General features: G+C 24.6%; 1 protein-coding gene across 4 annotated transcripts in view; it reads left to right on the top strand.

Annotated features, from left to right (window-relative positions):
* The window catches only part of LOC122859432 (transcription factor Sox-6-like), a 109,129-nt gene that overhangs the window by 77,073 nt on the left and 9,290 nt on the right, over positions 1-22,766 (top strand). For 3 of the 4 annotated variants that reach the window (XM_044163031.1, XM_044163030.1, XM_044163029.1), the window contains 2 exons: positions 6,188-7,069; positions 9,665-9,875. In XM_044163031.1, coding sequence (XP_044018966.1) covers positions 6,195-7,069; positions 9,665-9,875 — 1,086 coding nt within the window. In that variant the 5' untranslated portion in view covers positions 6,188-6,194. Of the gene's footprint in view, positions 1-6,187; positions 7,070-9,661; positions 9,876-22,766 lie in introns of all 4 variants that reach the window. The other variant, XM_044163028.1, reaches the window with a different exon arrangement.

Below are 22,766 nucleotides of genomic sequence, written 5' to 3'. Positions count from 1 at the left end.
TTCGTCATGATTTTTCTCATTCATTACTTTGTTAATGCATCTTGATACAATTCAAAAGAGAATAATAATAACACATTGTATATTTTTTATTTTTTTTTGTGTATATATATTTCTGTCGGCTACGAAAAATTCCTTTTGCAATTCCAGGGGACGTGATTGAGCAGTAAGGCCACGTGCTTTGCGTGTTTCAGAAGATTTAAATTGCAATACGCCCAGTCAATATGTTTAACACGTTTCGGAAATCACTATGTGGTATATTATAAACTACAAATCAAATTGAGAAAATTGATTAATATTTAAAATACATGAATTTATTTGATCAGTTAAAATAACAATACAATAAAATTAAAAAATGAATATATTTATTTTATGTTTGTATGATTAGGTATGGACAATTATCGAGTATTCATATATACACGAGAATATGTGAATTTAATAAATAGCCAGTGGTTCTTTTTTTTTTTTTTTCGTATATATATTTTACCTTTTTTTCTTTTTTTTCGATCGGAATGAATGAGGAGCAATTTTTCCGAGAGACTTCGACGACAAGATGTATCGTATTTGGTCACGATTCTGTATATATTTTTAATTTTTTTTTTTTTTTCTTAATAAAAGTGTGACTCCCTCGTCACGTGATAAACAAGCAAATGATTAATTTCATCTTTGCGATTTCCCGCAGCGTAAATTAATATCTCTCCACTTTGGTCTTATTAATCGATTTGCTCGTTAGTACAAATATCCAAATAATTTTTTTTCTTTTCAAGACTACACGACAATAGAAAAAATATTATACCTATATCTAAATATTTCTGATTATGTTATTTTTATTTTTTATGAACCTCTCAAATATAAATAATTTATATACGACAGCAGACAATTAATATAATAAATATTTTTCATGTTTTTTTTTTTTTATTATTTTTTTATGTGATTTTTGAACTTAGCATCTGTTGTCTTGCTATCGTATCTAAAAAATTATAGCATCTACTTGGAGAAATTTGATATTTAACTTACTAAATTTCTGACTAAAGTCATTCATCAATATCTGTCTCATTTCGAGGGGTGTTTCTCTTCTTATATAAAAAAAAAATAACTTAGTTCAAAAAAGATCTTAAAAAAAACTCAAATTTCAAGTTGATAATTTTATCATCCCCTCAATATGTAACGGTAAAATAATATTAATTTGTTTAGAACGAAATAAAAAAAGAGATTTCGGTAACGCCCATTTCGATTTCGGTTCCAAGTTTCTAAATTTTCTATGCTCTAGTAACCAACCTTGCAGGTCTCTGTTTTCCAGTTTTTTCTGGTTCAAAGATTATATCATTTTTGTGTCAATCTAAGACTCAAATAATTATTTGAAAAAAAAAATAAATTTATATGATTTTGTAGATATTAAAAAGATGCTTTTTTTAAATCAACTTAGTAGTGTCTACATCTATTAATTTGAAAGCTATATGATTTTTAAAAAATTATGAAAAAATTCAAATGAAAATAATAAAAAGAGTTACATTTTTTTTTGTGGCTTAAAATTTGAAAATATAAAAAATACGTGAATAAAAAATTTGAATGTGGGTGTGGTTTATGTTTTTTTATTTTATACATAAACAGAGATCGGTCGAGGTAGCATCAAAAGAAGTGACTTTATGACTGGGACTCTATTATTGCGAGAGCATATTCCGTGCGTCGCTTCTATGAAAAAAATACTAACGATATGACTTTGCAACATATACTCACTGAGCTTTCTTCTTTTGCACTTGTCATATGCTTTTTTTCTTTGAAAAAAAAAAAATAATAATAATATGAATATAATAAAGACTAGAGAAACAAAAAAAAAAAATATTTATATATAGAAAAAAATTTAAATTTAATATCTTCCCATGGTTGAAAAATATGACGGAAATCGTTGTGATGAAATTTTTGTATATATACGTGTATTTTGTGTTTAAAAAATATATACCCTCTTCGTCTCTGAGACCCCTTGTTTAACAGTGGTTCTTTTACAAACTTGAGCTGTGGTGCTACTTGAGCCCAAACAGATGCCAACGAAAAATAAAACTAAATTAAAAAAATAAAATAGAAAAAAAAAAAAAACAACATATTCCCATTGTGCTACTAATAGAAAGTCAAGAACCAAAAGCTTACGACTTTCGTTTGTATAATACTCGACGGGATAAAACACACAAGATGAATAACGGAATAAAAGAAAAATAAAATAAATACCAATAATAACTTGAAATTTTAAATAGATTTTTAGTTAAAATTTGAAAAATATACAGATAAAAAAGTAACAAAAAATTTTTAAGATTCGGGTTTGAAATTGATTGTCATAGTGTCAAAAGTTTTGGAGTTTTTATGAACCTGGTTAATTTTTATTTATGATTTTTTAAAAAGAAATAACAGATTTGTAAATTGTTTTTTAAATCATCTACTTCTCAAGTCACATGACTATTAAATTTACTAATTTAAAAATAAACTAGTGTTTGATAAAAATTTTTAAAATTCGTTTGGTATATAAAAACATTGTAAATAGTTGATACCATGAATCAATTATGAATTTATGTAAAATTAGGTCATATTTAAAAATAAATATATTTTTTTGAAATATGATTATAATTGAATTATTTAAAGTTTGTTTTTTACAAATAAAATTATGAAATACCAAAAAAAACAATCAATGTTTTTTTGCTGATAACTCTTCAATACTGATGAGCTAATTTGAAATTTTATCTTCAAAAAACTGTAGATTGTTTTGAAAAAAAAAACAAAAATTATCAATAAACTTTTGCTGTCAGTTCACTCCAAATATATTCAAGTGTTTTTTCGGAGTAACAATATAAAAATACATACTTTTGAATAAGCTTTAATCTAAAGGTCAATCAAATCACTCTTTCAAGATATTTTAAACTTTGTTTTTACGATAAAAATTTTCATATTTCATACAACAATTATTAAAAATTAAAAACAAACAAAAATAAATTCATTTTATCTAAAAAATAAACTCCAAATAAATTGACAGTTTAAATTTAAACCCTATATAAAAATACATATACCTCGAAAAAAATAAAATAACAATTCATCTCTGGATAAAAAATTTAAAAAAATTGTTATAAAATTCAATTAAATTCATTTCAATGATACTCTTTGTGTAAATATAATTATATGCATTTATCAAACTGACGTATAGTAATTGTAAGACAAATTTAATAATTTTAATCTGGATTAAAACCATCACTGAGATAATACAGTGCCTCTAATATACATATAGCCATTATAATATTTTTCTCAATGATACATTTTATCACATGTGAGTTAACTGGGATGTACGACCTTTCACTGATAAAAAAAAAAAATTTTAAATAATACTTTGGCACATTACGTACATTTCCAATTACATTATTATTTTCTTTTCAAAGAATCAAAAAAAAAAACCATCTCTGAATGAACATAATACAAATAAACATAAATTTGTAATTTCATAATATACAATTAATAATTATTTTTTTTTACTCAATTTTATTCTCTCGTAAGAATCTTCTCTGCTTTCGTAATTCGACACAGACAATTTATCATTGTTATTATTATTTAGATAATTTTTTTTTTTTTTTGTATTACTCTGTTTTTTGAATTTTTTTTTTAAGAATAAATATTACGAACAATGTTGCTTTATTCTTTGAACGGTAAACGATACGATTTAGCCTTGTTCTTTTTTTTTTTTTTTTTTATATACATTTAATGTATTTTGAATTGAGTCTGAGAAAGCAAGAAGTATCATATACGAGACGCCTTTCGTACAGAGATAGCAAAAAAAAAAAAAATCATACAGATCGAGGTAGAGGAAGGGAGATGGTCAGACTTTTAACAACACGCCGTTGTTCCCGTTCATCAATGAATAAGCCTCAACCGAATGAATGGAGATAAGCCGTTGTGAATTCATACACACATATATATCTTGTCTTGCAAGTCATTTTATTAAGTAATTTTTAATAAATCATAATTTTTACACACGCAAAAACCACAATATATATACAAAAGAAAATACTATTGAAAAAAATTAAATATTAAAAGTTAAATGAACTATAAAGCTAAATATAAATTAATTATCAAAACAAAAATTTTAAAAATACATTTATATAGAGTTACTATAGTAATTTAATTGAAAGGAAAATAATCTTGAATTTTCATTATTTTGTTTTTCGTCTGTGTTTGTATTTTCTGTTGACTCAAATTACATGGTGAGTCTTCACCCTAGATTGGCATCTGGTAATGTCTTTTAAAAATATTTTTTAAATTCTGTTATTGTAATCTAAAAATTTATTTTATTATTTTTTATTTTTACAAGTTTTTTTTCTTACAATAGTAATCATAAAAAAATAAAATAAAGATATCCTCATGATGAAATAATTATTGGATTAAAAAAAAAATCATACAATATCAAAGCGTCATTATCATATTATATAAACGTACTCATGTCATCACATAATTTTGTATACATTGTATGGAAATGATATCAAGTGTAATTAGTTAATAAAAATTTCAAAATTGAAAAAAAAAAAAAAATTGCTTAAAGCTTCTTTGAATTTAAAAAATTTTATTATCATATGAAAAATCATTTCATAAAAAAAAGTTTATGTATATATCAAAATCCCAAATATGTATTTAAACAAAACTCGAGACGATGAGATGACGACCTTATTGACCTTACACACTCGGCGATAAGTTTATGATAATAATTAAAAAAATATATGTACGCATAATACATGAAAATACCAAGTTACGATTGCAAAGAGTTCATTAATACATAGACACATTTAATATGATTATGTACACTCTCAATCAAACATCAGTTTAAAGATCATTACAAAATTTTCAACACAATTATCATTTATATATACATCAGTCAAATGATAACAGTCAATCTACTACGACTTTTATTATGTAATAATAAACTAAATACTATATATAACAAAAACAACAAAATATTTAAAAAAAATTTTATTATATGTATTTCAAATATTAAAAATTATCGTTACTTTGAAAGTCGTTGAATTATAAATATGTAGGGGTCTGACTATTAATATAATGTATACAAAAAAAAAATATAATAAATTTCTAATACAATAAAATTGAAAGAGGCACAAAATACAGTTATTATTTATTTACAAAACGGAATTTTAAATGTTAATTTTCTTAAAGATTTTTAAAGAGAAATTTAACATTTTCCTAAAATACTATAATTTGATATTTTTATACACTTTTTTTGTTTCAATAAAAAATAAAAATACAAATTAAAAAACAATGTTAAATTAATATTTATTAATTTATTAACAGAAATTAATTGTTTTAAGCAATTTTAAAATCAAAAAAGTCACTCTCAACCCTTTAAATTTTCGGGTACAAATTAAAATGCTTCTGAGTATTTTTTTCTTCAATTTTTATACATGATTTTCGCGTGTTAGGTTCATGAGGGCAAATATATACATTGAAAAATATTTAAATTCATATATATTTTTGGATTTTCTTACAATTAATTAAAACTAATTGCACAATTTAGATATAGTAATTTGTAAAACGGAAATTAATGGATCAACACTAACTTGAAAACTAGCAAATTAGTACCAAAGATTTTATGTTCAAAAAGCAAATGTATTTCATGATTTACTTCAAACATCGAGTCAATATATATATATAAATTTTACGGGTTCACATATATCACTATATGTTTGTGTATTTATAATATAAATCTTTAAGGAGTGACCATTGAATATTCACTGAGCCATGACAATATCACATCTCAATTTCCTTCAACAGATTGGGTCACATCGATTTATTAATAACCGCATGTATTTATCCAAATAAAAAAAAACTATGTTGACATGTTGATATATAAAAAATTAAAATACTTTTTTTCCTTCTCAATTATAAATATAAATTGTTTAAAATAAACTATTTTTCTTTATACCACCTTATATTAAATAATACATTAATTTTTTTTAATTAAAAAAAAACTTTCTAAAAATTCCACTGATTATTGAACGAATTTTATTGTTAATAAATTAGATTAAAATAAAAAAAAAATATATATATATATAAATGAATAAATAATAAATTAGATAAACATCAAAAAAATGAAATTTTGGATTAAAAAAAACAAAAAACTCAGCCTCTGTCGTTTGCGCTTGTGTTGCAGACTAAGGATGTCCTCTAAGAGGAAATCGCCACCAACGAAGCTATCGGAGGGCGGGGGCGGTGCGGTAACATTGACGGGTGCTGAAGAAGAAGAAGATACAACGTCAATTACGGATATTAATGAATTACCACCAATTGGTAATTTAATTGACAATAGAATACCAATTGAAGATATTACTGAACGTCTACAAGATAATTGTTATTCAAATCAAAGATTAACAATAAGTGGTGGTGATTGTGAATCATCAGTTTGTTCATCACCAGAAACAACGAGTGAACCAGAATATCAAGATTCACCATTATCAATATCACCAAATTCACCACCATCAGCCAAGCGACAGAGGCTTCATTATCATCAAAATATACAAGAGACAACAAATCAAAATTATCAACAATCAAATTTACAAAATAATAACTATTCACATAATAATAATAATAATATTAACAATAATAATAATAGTAGTAGTAATAATAATAATAACAACAATAATAGTCATCAATATCATCATCATAATAATAATCATAACAACGCAACAAATTTAATTGGACAAGAACAATTAGCAAGTTTATCAGATTGTGGTTCACCACCACCAGTAATACAATCACTAAATGATCAGTACTACAATCATTTACAACAAAATTATCATAATAACAATAATAATACTGTAACACATAATAATAATAATAACAATAATATAAACAACGGTGGAATTCCTGCAGCAGCTGGTAGTAAAAGATCCATGGATGACGTATTAAAGAGACTTACTTGTAAAATGAATAGTGGATCTTTATCATTGCAAGATGACAACAGAAGTACACCACCAACATCACAACCACCACCAACTTCATTATCTTCAAATTCAACCAATCACAATACACATAGGTCAGTTTATAATAGTATAGAAAAAAAAAATATAAATATATAAACAATGAAAAAAAAATAACCTGAGGAAATAGATCTTTGAATGAAAAGTTGATAATTTTTTTTATTTTTATTTTTTTAAAAGCTTGTTTAGTTTGTTTTATTAAGGGCGACAAGGGGCCTGCTGGATTTGGTTTGCAGATTATCACCAGACGTACTGATAAGAATTGTAGATATTTTTTGATGATATCTAAAAATTGTTTTATTTAATATTTACTTAAAAATTCGATTGATAGTTTATTTGTTTTTTCTTTTATTATTATTTGGTCCTTTTTTTTTGTTTGTTTTACTTTGATGAAGATTATTTTTAGCCAAGAACGTGTCTTTGTTTAAAATTGTGACGTTAAATGATAGTGTTATTTTAAACTGTTAAAATTTTTTGTAGACTTATATTATTATTTTTTTTCAAATAGGAGAATTTTCATGATGCATTTGGTAATTGGAAATTTAATTTAATAATTTTTCATCTGGTTTTAAAATTGAAAAGGAATATTTAAAATAATAAATTAGTTTATCGATTATTTAAATCATTAATAATAATAATAACAGATATAAATATTTCAGCAAAAATTATCAATAAAATTTAGTTCAATTTCAATGCCAGGACTTTTTCAATTTAAGTAAAGAAAAAAATAAATATAAACTATAATCCACCAAGACTAGAATGAAAAAAATTTTCATGCAGCACTCTGTCAAAGTCTCAGCATAAAATGGCTTTTCCGTTGACAACATCCCAACTCAACTCAGTATCACACAACATATTTTATATACACTTACACATTAATACATATATACATAATAATTTTAGTTAGCAAAAATGTATTCTGGAAATTGTTCAACATAATGTCATTTAAAATAAAATATATCATTCCCACTCTATCATCAAAAATAAGAATTTAAATCTAAAAATATAATACACAAATTTTCAAGAGTTTTGTACCTGCCCCGTGGTAAATTACTATAGTCATAGATGACACATTAAATAATAAAATATATTACAAATAATATCATAAAAATTAACAACTCATTTATTTTATATATATCATTGTAATCATAATGGAAAATATATAAATTATTATTTTATTTTTTTTATTCAAATGAAATGAAAGAAATCTCTTGATGAGAAAAGTAGCACAATATGAATTAAATCATACAAAGTTGCATTATGTTCATATGTATTTATTTTATAATAAAAAAAGCAAGATCTCAGAAGAGTTTAAAAATTCCTTTTTTTTTTTTTTTACATGCATCGTCTTGTGAGTAATAAGCTCTTGAATTTCATCAGCAGTATATAAATTGAAAAAAAAAAAAATAAAAAATTTTTAGAATAATAGACTTTTTGTTATAGCATTCGCAAAAGTATAGAGATCGCTAGACACAAAAAAAAAGGAAAAAAAAAAATACATACACACAGCTTTTTGTTATTATTTTTTTAAATTTATTTTTCATTCTTTTTATCATTGATTTTATCAGGCCTAAAAAAAATACAAATGCATCCACTTTACAGTCATGGGCTTTTATTCGATATACATTCTTTGCTAATGATCATTAAGTTTTATCATTTTTTTTTGTCTTTTAAATAATGATAATAATAATTATCCACTTTTGCATTAATTATTATCCTTGAAAATATATGAGTTGCAATATTTTCATTCTTGAGTTTTAAGAAAAAGGTATTATCTTACAACCGATCATAATTATATTTATTTATTAAAGAGCTTATATATCTGCAAAACTATTTTACAAGCCAACAATTATCATATAATTATAGTGTCATTATTTAACACGATAATATTAGTTTTAATACACAAATCCATTATTGTTATTTGACAAATTAAATGATTAAAAATTAATTTAAATATTATTAATATTTAATACAGTTGTATATATTTATATTTCAATATGTAGATACACTGTTTCTCATTTTGACCCGTATTATTTAAATGTGACATTTTTTTTATAATAAAGAGTTTTATGATAGTGACGACAACGATGAAAGACTTGCAAAATAAAAAAAAATAAAAAAACTCTCAGGTCACATTTACATTAAAATTGTGTATGTGTGTGTGTTGTCATATAATAGTTACTCAGTATAACTTATTCGTGTGTTTCGTATCTTTTTATTTCTGATGTAAAAGAAGACTAGCAGTAGAGTACAAAATGTTTTTTTTTTCAATTTTTTTTCAAAGTAAAAAAAATAAAAGAAAGATAACAATTAGAAAGAAAAGAGTAACATTGAAGGGTGGTAGAAAAGGGTGGTTAAAATATCCAGGGAGCCATCACTGGTGTAAATATGCTGCAGAGATTGCGCGGCCGCGACCTTTTTTATTATTCACAAACTCAGCTTGACCTCCAATTCACCCCCCAGTCTTCTTGGCCAACCCTGTGTCTATCGACCAACTTTATATACTATTCTACTAGGAATAGTAATGTTTTTTTTTGCTTTATTTTTTTTATAGTTGACAAAAGCTTTTTCAATCATCTATATGTATGTAAAGATAATTTTAACTGTTAAAATTTAAATTTATTTATATTTTGAAAAATTGATTTCAGTAGTGGAAATAGCAGCTTATCAAATAGTCTGGCACCATCACCACCCGGCAACGGAAGATTAACGAACACGGAAGGTAATCAAGACGGTGCTGCGGCCCTACACAGGGTCCTTTGCGCCGAAAGTTTTGCTGAAAAAGAGAGACGACTCTCGGAAATGATATTACAATTGCAGTTCCTTAGGGAACAATTGCTTCAACAACAAGATACAAATAAGGTTAGTTAATCATTTTATAAACTATTATTTTTTTCGGTGGATCATTCGTTAAATCGTTTGTAAACTTTGACAAAGAATTTTTTAACAATGCCATCACCCATTATAGCTCGACAAATTTAAATAAAAATACCAACATATCAAAAATTATTTGAAATTGGTGAAATCCTTTTTGGAACCAAGTAAATGTCTTATTGACTTTTATAAATTTTCTGATTTAATATGATAGTAATTATTGTACCATTACTATAAATTTAAATTTATATATAAAGAATAAAATTTTAAAAAATTATTTATTTTTTCTAATATATGCAAATATAATTCTGTAACATGATATAAAATAAAATTAAAAAAAGACAATAACAACACACCAGGAACCAGAAAAAAGGAATATATTTATCTTAAAGTTATTAAAGCTAGAAATAAAGATGAAAAATAAAGAAATAAAATTGGTGAGTCCGTCTGGTTTGTCGCGTTGTTTAAAATATCACACTAGATCGTATAATACCGGTGAGATAACACATAACGAGGACCCTAACTGTTTGGTTGTATCAACTAAATATATACACTTTTAGTATTTATTGATCTGAGTCAATTTTAGGCCCCGTTGATTTATAGCCCATTTAATTTTTTTTATTATTATTTTGCCAAGAAATACATAAAGACACACGCATTATAAAAGTTGAATAAATTTTTTTTTTTTTCTTTCAAAATATCATGCAATTTTCTTACTTGTTTTTTGTTTTTTTTTTTTATTATTATTATAAGTATGCATTGACTGCTGTTTAACTGACAGTAAATTTAAATTCATTATACTGAATTTTGTCTTATATGTTATTACCTAAAAATATCCAGGTTGCACAAGCAAAAGTTAATAATAATGGGCTCCAGTAAATTTTTTTCTTGTATGGATAAATTATAAATACAAAAAAAAAAAAAAAAAACAGTAACAATAAATTTTTTGTTCTTTTTATATTTTAAAAAACGAAATAAATCATTTTGTTATTTTTAAATATACACACTAAACTTTTATCTTGATATATTTGTTGATGATTGAATCATTCACACGCAAAGATAAATAACTGTGATGTGATAAATAAAATAAATAAACTTTTGAAAAATAAAATTTTTCATATTTATTTTAATAATAACGATATATTTAAAAAAATTATACTTATGCACTACTTAATTTTTGCATACATATACAAATAATTATATTGAATATTTACTAAACAAAAAAAAAACCAGGAAAAGTAAAAATTAAATACCAAAAAAAAAAAAAAAAATACATGATTTTATTTTTATTTATTTTTTTTCTATTTAAAATAAATTAAATCTAAAATAAAATTAAAGTAATTAAAATAAATCATAATCCTGTTTTTGTATTTCTCACCATTTACGGTTATTAACCTTTTTTTAATAAATATTAATTAACTCTATATAAATTAAATTTTAAATAAATATATACTTACATTTTATTTAAAGTAAATTTACATAAATTTGTAAAAAAAAATATCCATATTAACCACTTTTTTCTCTACAAATATGAATGTAAGAAAATAAATAATTGGATAAATAAATAAATAAACAATTAAGTAAAATAAAACTTAACATTTTGAAATATTTTTCCGTATCAAATCTATTGTATTGAAAAAATCGGTAAATCGATTAATCTATTGTTAGAATGATTGAAAAATAATCAATAAAAAATTTTACATTTGATTTAAGAATTATTAAATAAACTATTAAATAACGACAGATGTAAAAAGAACAAAAACAGTTCACTCTGGATCACTAAAAATAAAAAAAGATGCTGGGGCGAGGTCACGCGTTTTATAAACCGCAAAAATGCGTGTGCGCGTGCAGATAATGTCAGTTTATGTATGACCGTTATTACGTTGCCAATATATATTGTCTTCCTCTCTCTCTTTTTTTTTTTCTCTTTTGCCATCAACACAAAATTCTTCGAACGTATTTATGCAAACATACAAGTGATGCGTGCAAGCTTTTTTTCATTTTTTTTTCTTTGTCTTTTTTACATTATATATACATTACATAAAGAGTATATACAATTATAAACCTTTGAATTTTTTTTTTTCAAAAAAATTGATGGTACATGTCAAGAAACAATTAGCTATGTCAATTTATAATTTTTTAAAACATGATATTGTGATGAAATAAAAATAATAAACATTAAATTGTTAGAAAAAAAAATATACAAATCTTATAGATGAAATCATTTCAATTGAAATTTTGTAGAGTTTAAAATAAAGTAAAAAAAAAAAAAAATCTTTTGATGTGGTTTTGCTATTTTATTGCCCTCCGGCCCCTCAAGAATACGAGCACACAGGAAATCCATTGGCCAAGTGAACTTCCACGTTTGCATTATCGAACATCAGTAAATCAGTGTTGAATCGCGTATGTGTCGGAAATGGTAAAAGAAAAAACATTAAAACTTCAATACTAAAAAGCAAGAAAGAAAAATATATATAAAAAAAAAAACCAGAAGTCAATTCAGTTTTACTCAGCATCCCAATACACATACATATGAGACTGCCGGAAGTGGTACGGAAGCCTCAAAAAGACGTGAAAGTAAATGAAATGAAGAAAATAAAAATAAAGAAAATAAATAAAATACAAAAATAATAAAAAATAAGGAAACTAAATAAAGTGAAAGAAGAAACATAGAGAATAAAAAAAAAAAAAGACTCAAGGTATATTTTTTGAAAATAAAAAAAAAAAAAAAAAAAATTTCCAGGGTAGATGATGGGTGGTGAAAGACTGATGGGTAAGAAGAAAAACATAAAAGCAATTGAGGGGGAGGGAGAGAAAATTTAGGGTGGTAAAAAAAATACAAAAAATTTGAGTAAATGGAAAGGGAAAGGCGTTCTTGTTGTACTCCTCCTATCTGGTAGCGCGCAACAGAGGGCGTATAGTAATGTTCAAACTCAAGTTAGTCGTATTGCAAAGCATTGCAAAGTAACAAATTTATCAAGTGGGGGAAATAAACCTTACCCCCCTTATATTTCCCCCCCAGATTCCTCTCCTTTTATAAAGTAACAATCCCTCCTCTTTACTCATCCAGTCACTTGCGCACATCCAACTCACTTTGACTGTCCTACTCGCACACCTCATTCCACCTGTTATACGACACTGAGCAAAACACGCAATTCACCATTGCTGCTTTATTTCACATAAATATAAATAAATATATATATATATATATATCTCAATACAAATATAATATGTTTCAACTTTCTCTACAATGCTTGTGCTAATTATTTTTATACGCGTATATTTATAAATTGGTCTTTGTACATGTTGATTGAAAAAATTTTATTGATTGATAGTTGGATTATTTTTTTAACTGATAATTAGTTTTATGGATTGTGAGTTATGTGTAGATTGTTTCATAAAAATATACGAAATTTTAAAATCATTTTTTATATTAGAAATGTCGAAAGAAATGTCACAGTTTTTTTTTTTTGGTAATGGTAATGTGATTTTTTTTTGATAAACAATAGATTTTTCTTGGATACAAACTTGCTACATTTCTTCTTTGCTACTTTTTTCTCTAGCTATATATTTTTTTCCCTAGCTACAAGAAAATGAAAAAAGCTAATCACTGTACTTAATTGCAATTCATAAATATATGTATTTACGTGTTTTATTTATTCATTTTTTTTTTTATTGTTATTTTAATTTGCGGTGGTGATAGCAATTGACCTGTTGTATTCTTTGTTTTGATATTTATCAAGGATCATAATCGTATATATATATACCACCTGCAGCATTCCTGCGATATGTTTCTTACTTATTACCACCACGCCCATCGTGCATGCTCGCGTGACATGAGAAGGCGTAAACCGTTTTCACGCACCCAGGGTCATTAAAATTTCTCATCTCATTATTTTTCATTTAAAATAAAAATAATAAAAAAAAAAATTGAACTAATAATTAAATAAATTTATATATATAGTTATAAATTCTGAAAATAAAAAAAAATGCAATATTTTCATCTGAATTTTTATGTTTTGTTTATATGTAATAATAGTTAATTAAATATTTGAAAAATTCATGATGAATGTATATTGAAATGGAAAAAGTATAAAATGCAAATATAACTTGCAATATTATTTATACAAATTCAACATTGAATTCATGAGAAAATCAACAAATTTTCAGGCTGAATAAATCTAACAATTCTAGGAATTATTATTATACATATAAAATACCATGAAAATTTCAATTTCAATATGGAATATATTGTGTTATAATATATTCAATCAGTAAACATTATGTGATTCATTTCATAACGTGTAATTACAAATAATTCTTGGAGAAATTTTTATGTCTTAATGTGGTTTGATGCTGGGGTATTTAAACAAATTTTGATATAAAATATTTTTGTTTGATATGGATTAAAACTGCACTTTTTTGTGTAACTTTCAATATAGTTTTTCCATCGTTTTGAAAAAATATTGATCATCAAAAATTGGCATGTGATATTTAACGTGAGGCTACTAAGAACAAGCATTTTTTTTAACTTTAAATTGAAAAATTTAACTACTCGTAGCAAACTTTGAAATAGTATTGAATTATTATTTCAAATAATCTATGGTATATTTCTAGTTTTTTTTTTTTTTTTTTTTTTGATACCATTAATATAAACAGAGCTTTTGCTCATTTAAAATATATATTTTTATTTAAAATTAAAAATTTGAGTCTCAATGGGAATTTAACATTGTTCAACTTTGACAGTTTGTGTTGTTAAATTTAATATTTTAATTGATTATCATCAAAACAAGATAGTCTAAATGCTATATTTATATTTTCATCATATGATTTATAAATGTATACTGAATAATTGAGTATAAAGTCATCAAAACTTATTATTAGACAACCCAGACATTCTTGAAAAAAAAAAAATACTATTAATATTTTATCATATACAACAATTATCGAACTTGAAAAGATAGCTATTAAAATTCTGATTATAAAATATATGTTATATATCTGTAAAACAATGAATATTGACACCGCCTGACAAAATATCATTTAAATTTGTCTGACGATAATTAAACCTTCACTACTTGACGGATTTTCTTTTGCTAAATTTTGATCTATTTTTACTTTTTATACAATTAACCCAAATGGAAATATGTTCAGGGTATTCCTATTTGATCTCCAATCCTGATCAGGCAACCTGATAGAATCCCGATCCTGACTAGATCATGATGCTTTAACTGAACCTGAATAGGGTTTACCTGATCCAATCCTGACCAGAATATTATCAAAATAAATTATTTAAAAAAATTTATATTTTATACTAAGTTGTCGTGTTCAGGATAGGATCAGGTATACCCCAACAAATCCTGAATAGGCTTGCCAGATCCAATCCTGATCGAGAACCTATCAGGATATACGTATAAGTCAAAACGTGTGTTTTTTTTCAAGTTCACTTGTCCAGGATGCTATTAAGTATATACCTTAAGATATATTAAACATAGACAGCCTGATCAACTTATATTTTTTATCATTATTTTCATTAAATTATATTATTATTAATTTATTATTATTATTATTGTTAGTGGGAAAACAAAATGTCAAAATAATTAATTCAATAGTTTTGTAATTCGATTGGTAATTTAATAAAAGAGTAAAAAAATTATTTTTAATAATTTTTCGTAATCACTGATTACTAATCAGTTTTGGTTCAGATCAGGCTTCCTGATCCAAATCAAATTTGAAATCAGGCTCCCTGATCTACTCCAGATCAAAACCTGATCAGAATTTTCACCCAGGAATATCATTTTCGGAGCAAAAAAACCAAACAATATAAAGAGAAAATTTTTTTAAAAATAACAACACAAATATTCCACGCAATAAAATAATTATTTTTCCAACAAAACAAAAAAAAAAAAAGCAATTTAAAAAAAAATTAAAAAACAATAATGATAACAGTTTGAAAAATTTTATTGCAAAGAAATGTGTAGTGGGAGATTTGTTGTGTATGGAGAATTTGATTGAATAGGATATCCGTGTATAACGAGAATTGTTATACATACATAGCTGAATGTGATAAATAAGGACAAAAGAGAAAAAGCAAGGATGAATGTGGTGAATGTATGGTTGGATTGGTTGAGTTGGACACACCGCACTGTTTGTACTTGCTGTTCGTTTGTCCATTTGCGTATCATTCCCCCCAGGGTGCTTTATGGGAATTAGCGGTGTATTGTGGGATGGATTGTGGGCGGGCAATGTGCACTGATGCACGAGTTAATACAGAAAAGAGTATATACATATAACAACCAATATACATATATACGTATTCAACAAGGCATATTATTGTATGCAATATATATGTATCACTAACAGATAGATGTATCAAAAGGGATAAAAATATCTATATATACATATATATTGTACGGACTAGGCATAACGTCAGTTGAAATAGGGGACGATTATCCTTCTGTACTGTTTGTCAATATGCGAACGATATGATCACCAAGTATAATCGGGCTGTTTCATATTCTCTCTTGCTATATATCTTTATAACCCGTCTCTTTTCCCTCATATTTTCATATATATAAACCTTTGAAATGTCTCTGATGTAGCTTGATGATGCTTATGTAAATATACAAATAATAATATGCCTTTGTAAAGAAACAAAAGCTACATATATATATACATTACATTTTGATTGAAAATAATAATTAATATACATATTTATTTTATTCACAAACATTAATTATAAATAATAATTATTCGAATTATTCTAAATAATGATAACTAAAAAATATTATGGGTGTTCCAATGGTTTTCAGAAGTGCAGGACATGATTCTCTATTATTTTATTTTTATATGAATAATTTTGAATGGGCCACTTCATCTATTTACATATGCACTCTCTTTTTTCGAATGAAAAAATTTTTAGGTTCCTCTATTTGACGTCTGATCCTGATCCAAAACAGATCAGGTTTCCCTGTTTCAGGAGTATTTAATAATATAACAATTATATTGAATAATTAAAGATGAAAAAGAAATGATTTAAAAAAAAAATGTAACACTTAAAAATTATAAAAATATATATATAAAGAAAAAAAATAAAAAGCGGAAGAAAATCACTTGGCCTTCGTTGAATGAACTTTAGCGATCAAAGAACACAATCTCCGACGACATGACGCCCAATGTTTAGCGTTTGATCGTCAAGCACCAATGCTGCATTCGTATATATTTATTTTTTTATTTTTTCGTAGTCACATGTTCAAGTGGTTTTATAAAATCAACACATATATATATACACGTGCTTGTAAAGCAAAGTAAAAGGCATCATCAGTGTGATAGAGGACACGAGTCGGCGAATAATGTGTGAAGATGAAGAAAAGCTTCGTTGAAAATCACACGTTAACAGTTTACACGTTAATGTGTTCACATCGTGATGCATCGTTCATTTTTGTCTTTTTTTTTATTCATTTATTTATTTATTTATTTTTGATCTTTTACTTTATTCCTCATTGAGTCATAAAATTATTTATTTGTTTATTTAAAAATTAACACTTCTTTGTTTTTATCAATATCTCCATTTATCATTTAAATTATTGAAAATTTAATTACACTACTATATCAAATTGTCAGTATATTTTTTTATTGTAAATTTATTAATTTATAAAAATTATTTTATAATTAATTATACAAAATATTAACTTGTTAGCTGAATTAATTGAAAATCAATTGAAATAATAAATTGAAGTTCATTTTTTTTATTTTTTTATTCTTTTGTGTCTGGAAAATTGTCGTGGGTCAGGAGTTTTTCTCATATACAGTGTGATATTTATGAATTTTTATCACGTACCTATAAAATTGAATAGGTAGAAAAAAAATAAAAAAAACAAGTGTATATCTATAACCAATGAGTTCAAGTCACGTAGATACGATCTATCAATTTGTCAGCGTCGTTTTCACTCAATTCAAACCTGACCGACTATTATAAATATAAAGAAAATATTATATACATTTTTTTAATACATCCTTCAAAAAGAAAAGAAAAATTATAAATTATAATACTTGTGTGTAAAATCTTTTTCTTAATTTTTTTTTCTTTGAATCGTAGAAATAATAATAACAGTAGTAGCATAATGAGAGCTTTTGTAAGAATTTAACATTATTATAAATTTACGAATGTAATCGCAACATAGTAGGAATGAGTCGATTAATCGTCTCATTAAACTGCATTTATGCTTGTGAAGAATAAGAAAAAAATAAATTGAAAAAAGTGCAATAAAAGTAAAATTAAAAGAGCAACGAGACTTGAGAGTTGGCGAGTGTTAATGTTTGTAAGCAAAAAAAAAAATATATTTATACGAGGGTTAACATTATATTTTTTTTTTTAAATATTTATTATTATTATTATTTGTAAAGAAATAAAACTCTAGGGTCAATGTTAATGACGAGTTTTGTAGGTATTAAGGAGTTTCAACAACCTTATTTATTTTATATATTTATTCATATAAAATTTTAATTTTTTTTATTTATTTCTACGAGAAGTATACGTGTTACTTGCATTTATCGTCTTCAAGTATGTACTATTTTACTTTAGTTACACTCTTAGAAGTTGAAAATAAATAATTGAAAGAAAAAATATTAAGTTTACATTTATTGCAACGAGAATGTTGGCTTATAGTTATTGGCGTAATTAGGCAAATGAGTATAACATGTTGTAAATTAAAAAATATCAAACTCATTACTTATATATATACTTGATGCAAAATTGCAGGATAGTTTTTATTTTTTTTTTGTAAGTAATTAGAGATACAAATAGGGATAGATGAAAATTTAAAAATGAAAATATTAACAAAAGATAAACAAAACTTTTGTTGGATTCTCAACAAAAAATTTTTTATGTATATCAAAATAATATGTAAGCCAAGTAAAAAAATATTTTTTTTATTCATTGCACAAGGTAGATAATGATAACAATTTTGTATTTAAATATTTTTCATGTATGTAAAGGGAACAAAAAAAAATTTCCATGATTGGAAAAAAACAAATGTTGAATAACGAATTTTTTTTTTTTTTTTTTAAATTAAAAAATATTTTATTCTATATATTCAAATGGAGTAAAATTTTTTTTTTCACTATTTTTATCAAATAGACATGTGAGATATTAATTAAAAAATAATTTTTTATATTTTTTTTAAAAACAAAGAATATTTTTTTTTTTCAATTTGTAAAAACATTTTTTTTTTTTTTATTTCAGTGAATAGAATTTTTTTATTTTCTTTATCATCAATTCAAAATATAAAACCTCATATTAATCTGATAATATTATATTTTTTAAAAAATGTAATTAAATAAATACTCAACTATATATCATCTGTTTTTTAAAAAAAAAAAAAACAATTTTCTCAAGATTAACACCCAACTACTGGTAATAAATTTTTTTTAAAAAACTAATATATAAAATTAACATTTACAATATTAAACATTAAAAAAAAAAAAGAAACGTTTAACGTAATATGGATATTAATTATCTTTGACTGATACTAATCATTTCTTTTCTTTGACATCGAATAAATAATCAAGGTCTATTACCCCAGGACAAAAATTCCAACACCTTGAAATTCTCAAGTTACTTGTAAAAAAAATTAAAAGTTTAATTTTTTTTTTCTTTAAATATATATTAAACTAAAAACACAGAAAAAGAGAAAAAAAAAAAATAACAACAACCAGTATTTCTCGGCATTTTAACATCTGACTCTTTCTTATTATTATTACAAGTTTTTATTTTTTTAAATAAAATTAATTTATAGCAAATGCAAGTCAAGATAAAATGAGTGCCTCGAAAAACTCCAGAAAGTTAACGAACAACCGTAGAATCATCCACAGCGAATAATAATTATTGCATTGAGAAGCGGTACAATCAATCTTAGCATGTACAACACTGGACATTATCAGTTGCAAGATCTACCATCTCGAGAAAGGAGAATATGTGTGGCTTGAAAGCGACTAAAGCTGCTTTAGCTTATATGTACTCACAACGACGACTATATCCTTCGAAAAAATAAAAGAGCCGATCAACTGAAAATGTATATACATATACATATATTAACACCAATATGTATTTTTATATTTAAATATGTCTCAAATATACTTTTATCATGAAAAAAAAAAATAATATAAATAAACGTTAAATTTAAAAGTAAAAAATAAAATATAATTAAAATAATATGCAACCTGTGCGGTGTGGATTGAGAGTAGCATGAACACTGAGAAGATGAAAAAAAATTATACTTATAAATATATGACATCGTGAATCTCAATATAAATATATTGTAATACTAAAAAGTGAAAAAATGTAAGAGCCTGTTTGAAAGATAAAAAAAAGGATATATTAAAAAACTTTTTTTTATTCATTAACGTTGTTTAAAAATGATGCCTGAAAATAACGAATGTACGTTATAATTTTTTCTTTTTTATATTAATTCATTTAGATGTTTTAAATATTGCAAAAATTTTAATAAAAATAGTCGATGATTTTTTTTTTTATGCATCAGGCACATTTGAGTGACCGTGATGGCAAAAATAATAAAAATTATACAAATTTATGAATTCTTCCTGCAGTAGTCATGGTGTCATTCTGAGTGTAGTCATGGTGTAGCAGCATGTAGTCAAGGTGTAGTCACGTTTAGTTTTGTAGTATTTGTACTTTTTTCACCACTACAACTTTTGAGAAAATATTTTTCCAAATTTCTTGGCGATTACTTTGAGTTTCTCCGTGATTATTCCGATTTTTTCCCCATGTTGACCCATGCGGAGAAATGTGGAGAAAATTTTTTCCTCCGACAAATACGAAGGTGGAGAAATGTGAAAAGAAATATTCTTAAACTTAATAAAAAACTTGAAAAATATAAGTGAAATGTAGTAAATAATGTAGCCATCATATTTTGGTGTAGTAATTGTATATAGTTATGTATATAAAGTGTAGTAAGTGCAGTATTTGTGTTATTTGACTATATACATTTCGTAGTCGTGGTGTCACTAATTCTGGCGATGAATACCCCCCTCGGTTAACCTTGAAAAATAACAACAAATTAAGTTGAAATGAACAATTAAGAGAAAACATACTTGTCAATATTTAGCACAGAAATAAGTATTTTGACGGACTCTTTGCAAAAAAAAAAAAAGTCAAAAATGTCGAATGTGTCCGATGCAGAAGAGTCAAGAGATGGCAAAAAAAAAAAACCTAAAAAATTATAAATTGATAATTGAATCCTAAATTGACAGAGAAACATTTTTTTTTTTTTTTGCATTGGGTCAGTTAAAATGTAGACTTATTTGACAAATAATTAACGATGGACATAAAAAATGTCAATAAAATCAATGACTAATTAGTAATTATTAATTAATCATTGTCAATTTTAAAGAAAAAATTTCGAAATTCATTGAGCAAACAATTCAATATCTCAATCAACCCATGACAAAAAAAAAAAATCTCCAACAAAAGTTAATCTGTAGGATCTAATTATGAATTTATAACTTTAATTTTTTTGCCATGACGGTCAGTGGTATGTGTCATCTTGCCTGAATGAGTGCAAATTAAATGTGTGATATTAACAATTAACAATATGGTGGATGAGTGAGTATAGCCATACATTTAATGTGACAAGAAATAATAAGTAAAATGTTATATCGAAAATAAAACAAACAAACAAAAATAAGATATAACGAAATTGAAATAAAAAACACTATGCACTGCACGTATATATGTATGTTGAAAGAAGAATTTCAGTATGGGGATGTGAATGAGTTGGGCAGCTGCTACATTCCTCGGTCCCGTCACTTGTGGATTTTCTTGCCCTTTTCTCCACCACATACCCCTTGTCGGCATTTATACACGATAAATGTTATATCGTTTGATCGTCGTATCGGATCTGTGGGAAACAACTCAGGGATATAAATATCAAATGATCCTGACTAAATGGTATTTTATTTTTAATTTTAATTCATTTTTTATTTTATTTTTTTTAAAATACAAATAAATTAAGAAAAAAAAAAAATCATAAAATTACTAGATGAATATATTTATTATTTTTTTTATTTATTTAATGATTTTTTTTATTTTTTTTATTAAATTATATATATTATCATTCTTTATTTTTTTTTTTTATTTTTCTCGCTTTTGTGTCTCTCATTTGTGCTTTAATTTTTCTTGAATTAATTAGACTGAGACTGTATAAGTACACAAGAATCGTTGCCCATTAAATTTAATTTGATTAAATAAACCAACCGTGATTAATTATCGTTAAGAGTATTATATATTATACTCGTATTTAATTTTTAGACAATAGATATATCTTACTGCGACATGTGAACGACACTTGCACCTGAGATGCTCATTAAAACACTTTGATTAGATGTACTACTATGCATACAAGGATATTTACATGAACTATGCATTTATTCTTGTTCAAAAAAATATAAAAAATATATTAATATTAATATCTTTTTAATGTTTTCAATGACTACATTGTGTATATTTTATTTTAATATTTAAAATGAAAATACTAGAACATATCATATCTTGAAGATAGATATAATACCAACAGACATATTTAAAAAAATAAATTAAATTTAAAATAATAACTTAATAATAATTATAGTATATAATTTTCTCGAATTAGACGGATGCTTAGTGCTCATCAATGCAAGTAAAATTGAAAGCAGAAAGTATAATAAAAGAACTCAAGAAGAGAAAAAAAATATATATAGTAAAATAATATAAACACAAAGCAGAAAATTGTAAAGAATAAAAAATGAGTTTAAAATGGACCATCATAGAGACGCGAGTAATATAATGTGAAAGATAAAAACAATGAAAAAAAAAAAAAATCA

The sequence above is a fragment of the Aphidius gifuensis genome, linkage group LG6 (genome assembly GCF_014905175.1).
Source record: "Aphidius gifuensis isolate YNYX2018 linkage group LG6, ASM1490517v1, whole genome shotgun sequence".
NCBI lineage: Eukaryota > Metazoa > Arthropoda > Insecta > Hymenoptera > Braconidae > Aphidius > Aphidius gifuensis.
The sequence above is the reverse complement of the archived record's forward strand: the minus strand, read 5'-3'. Positions and strand labels throughout refer to the sequence as shown.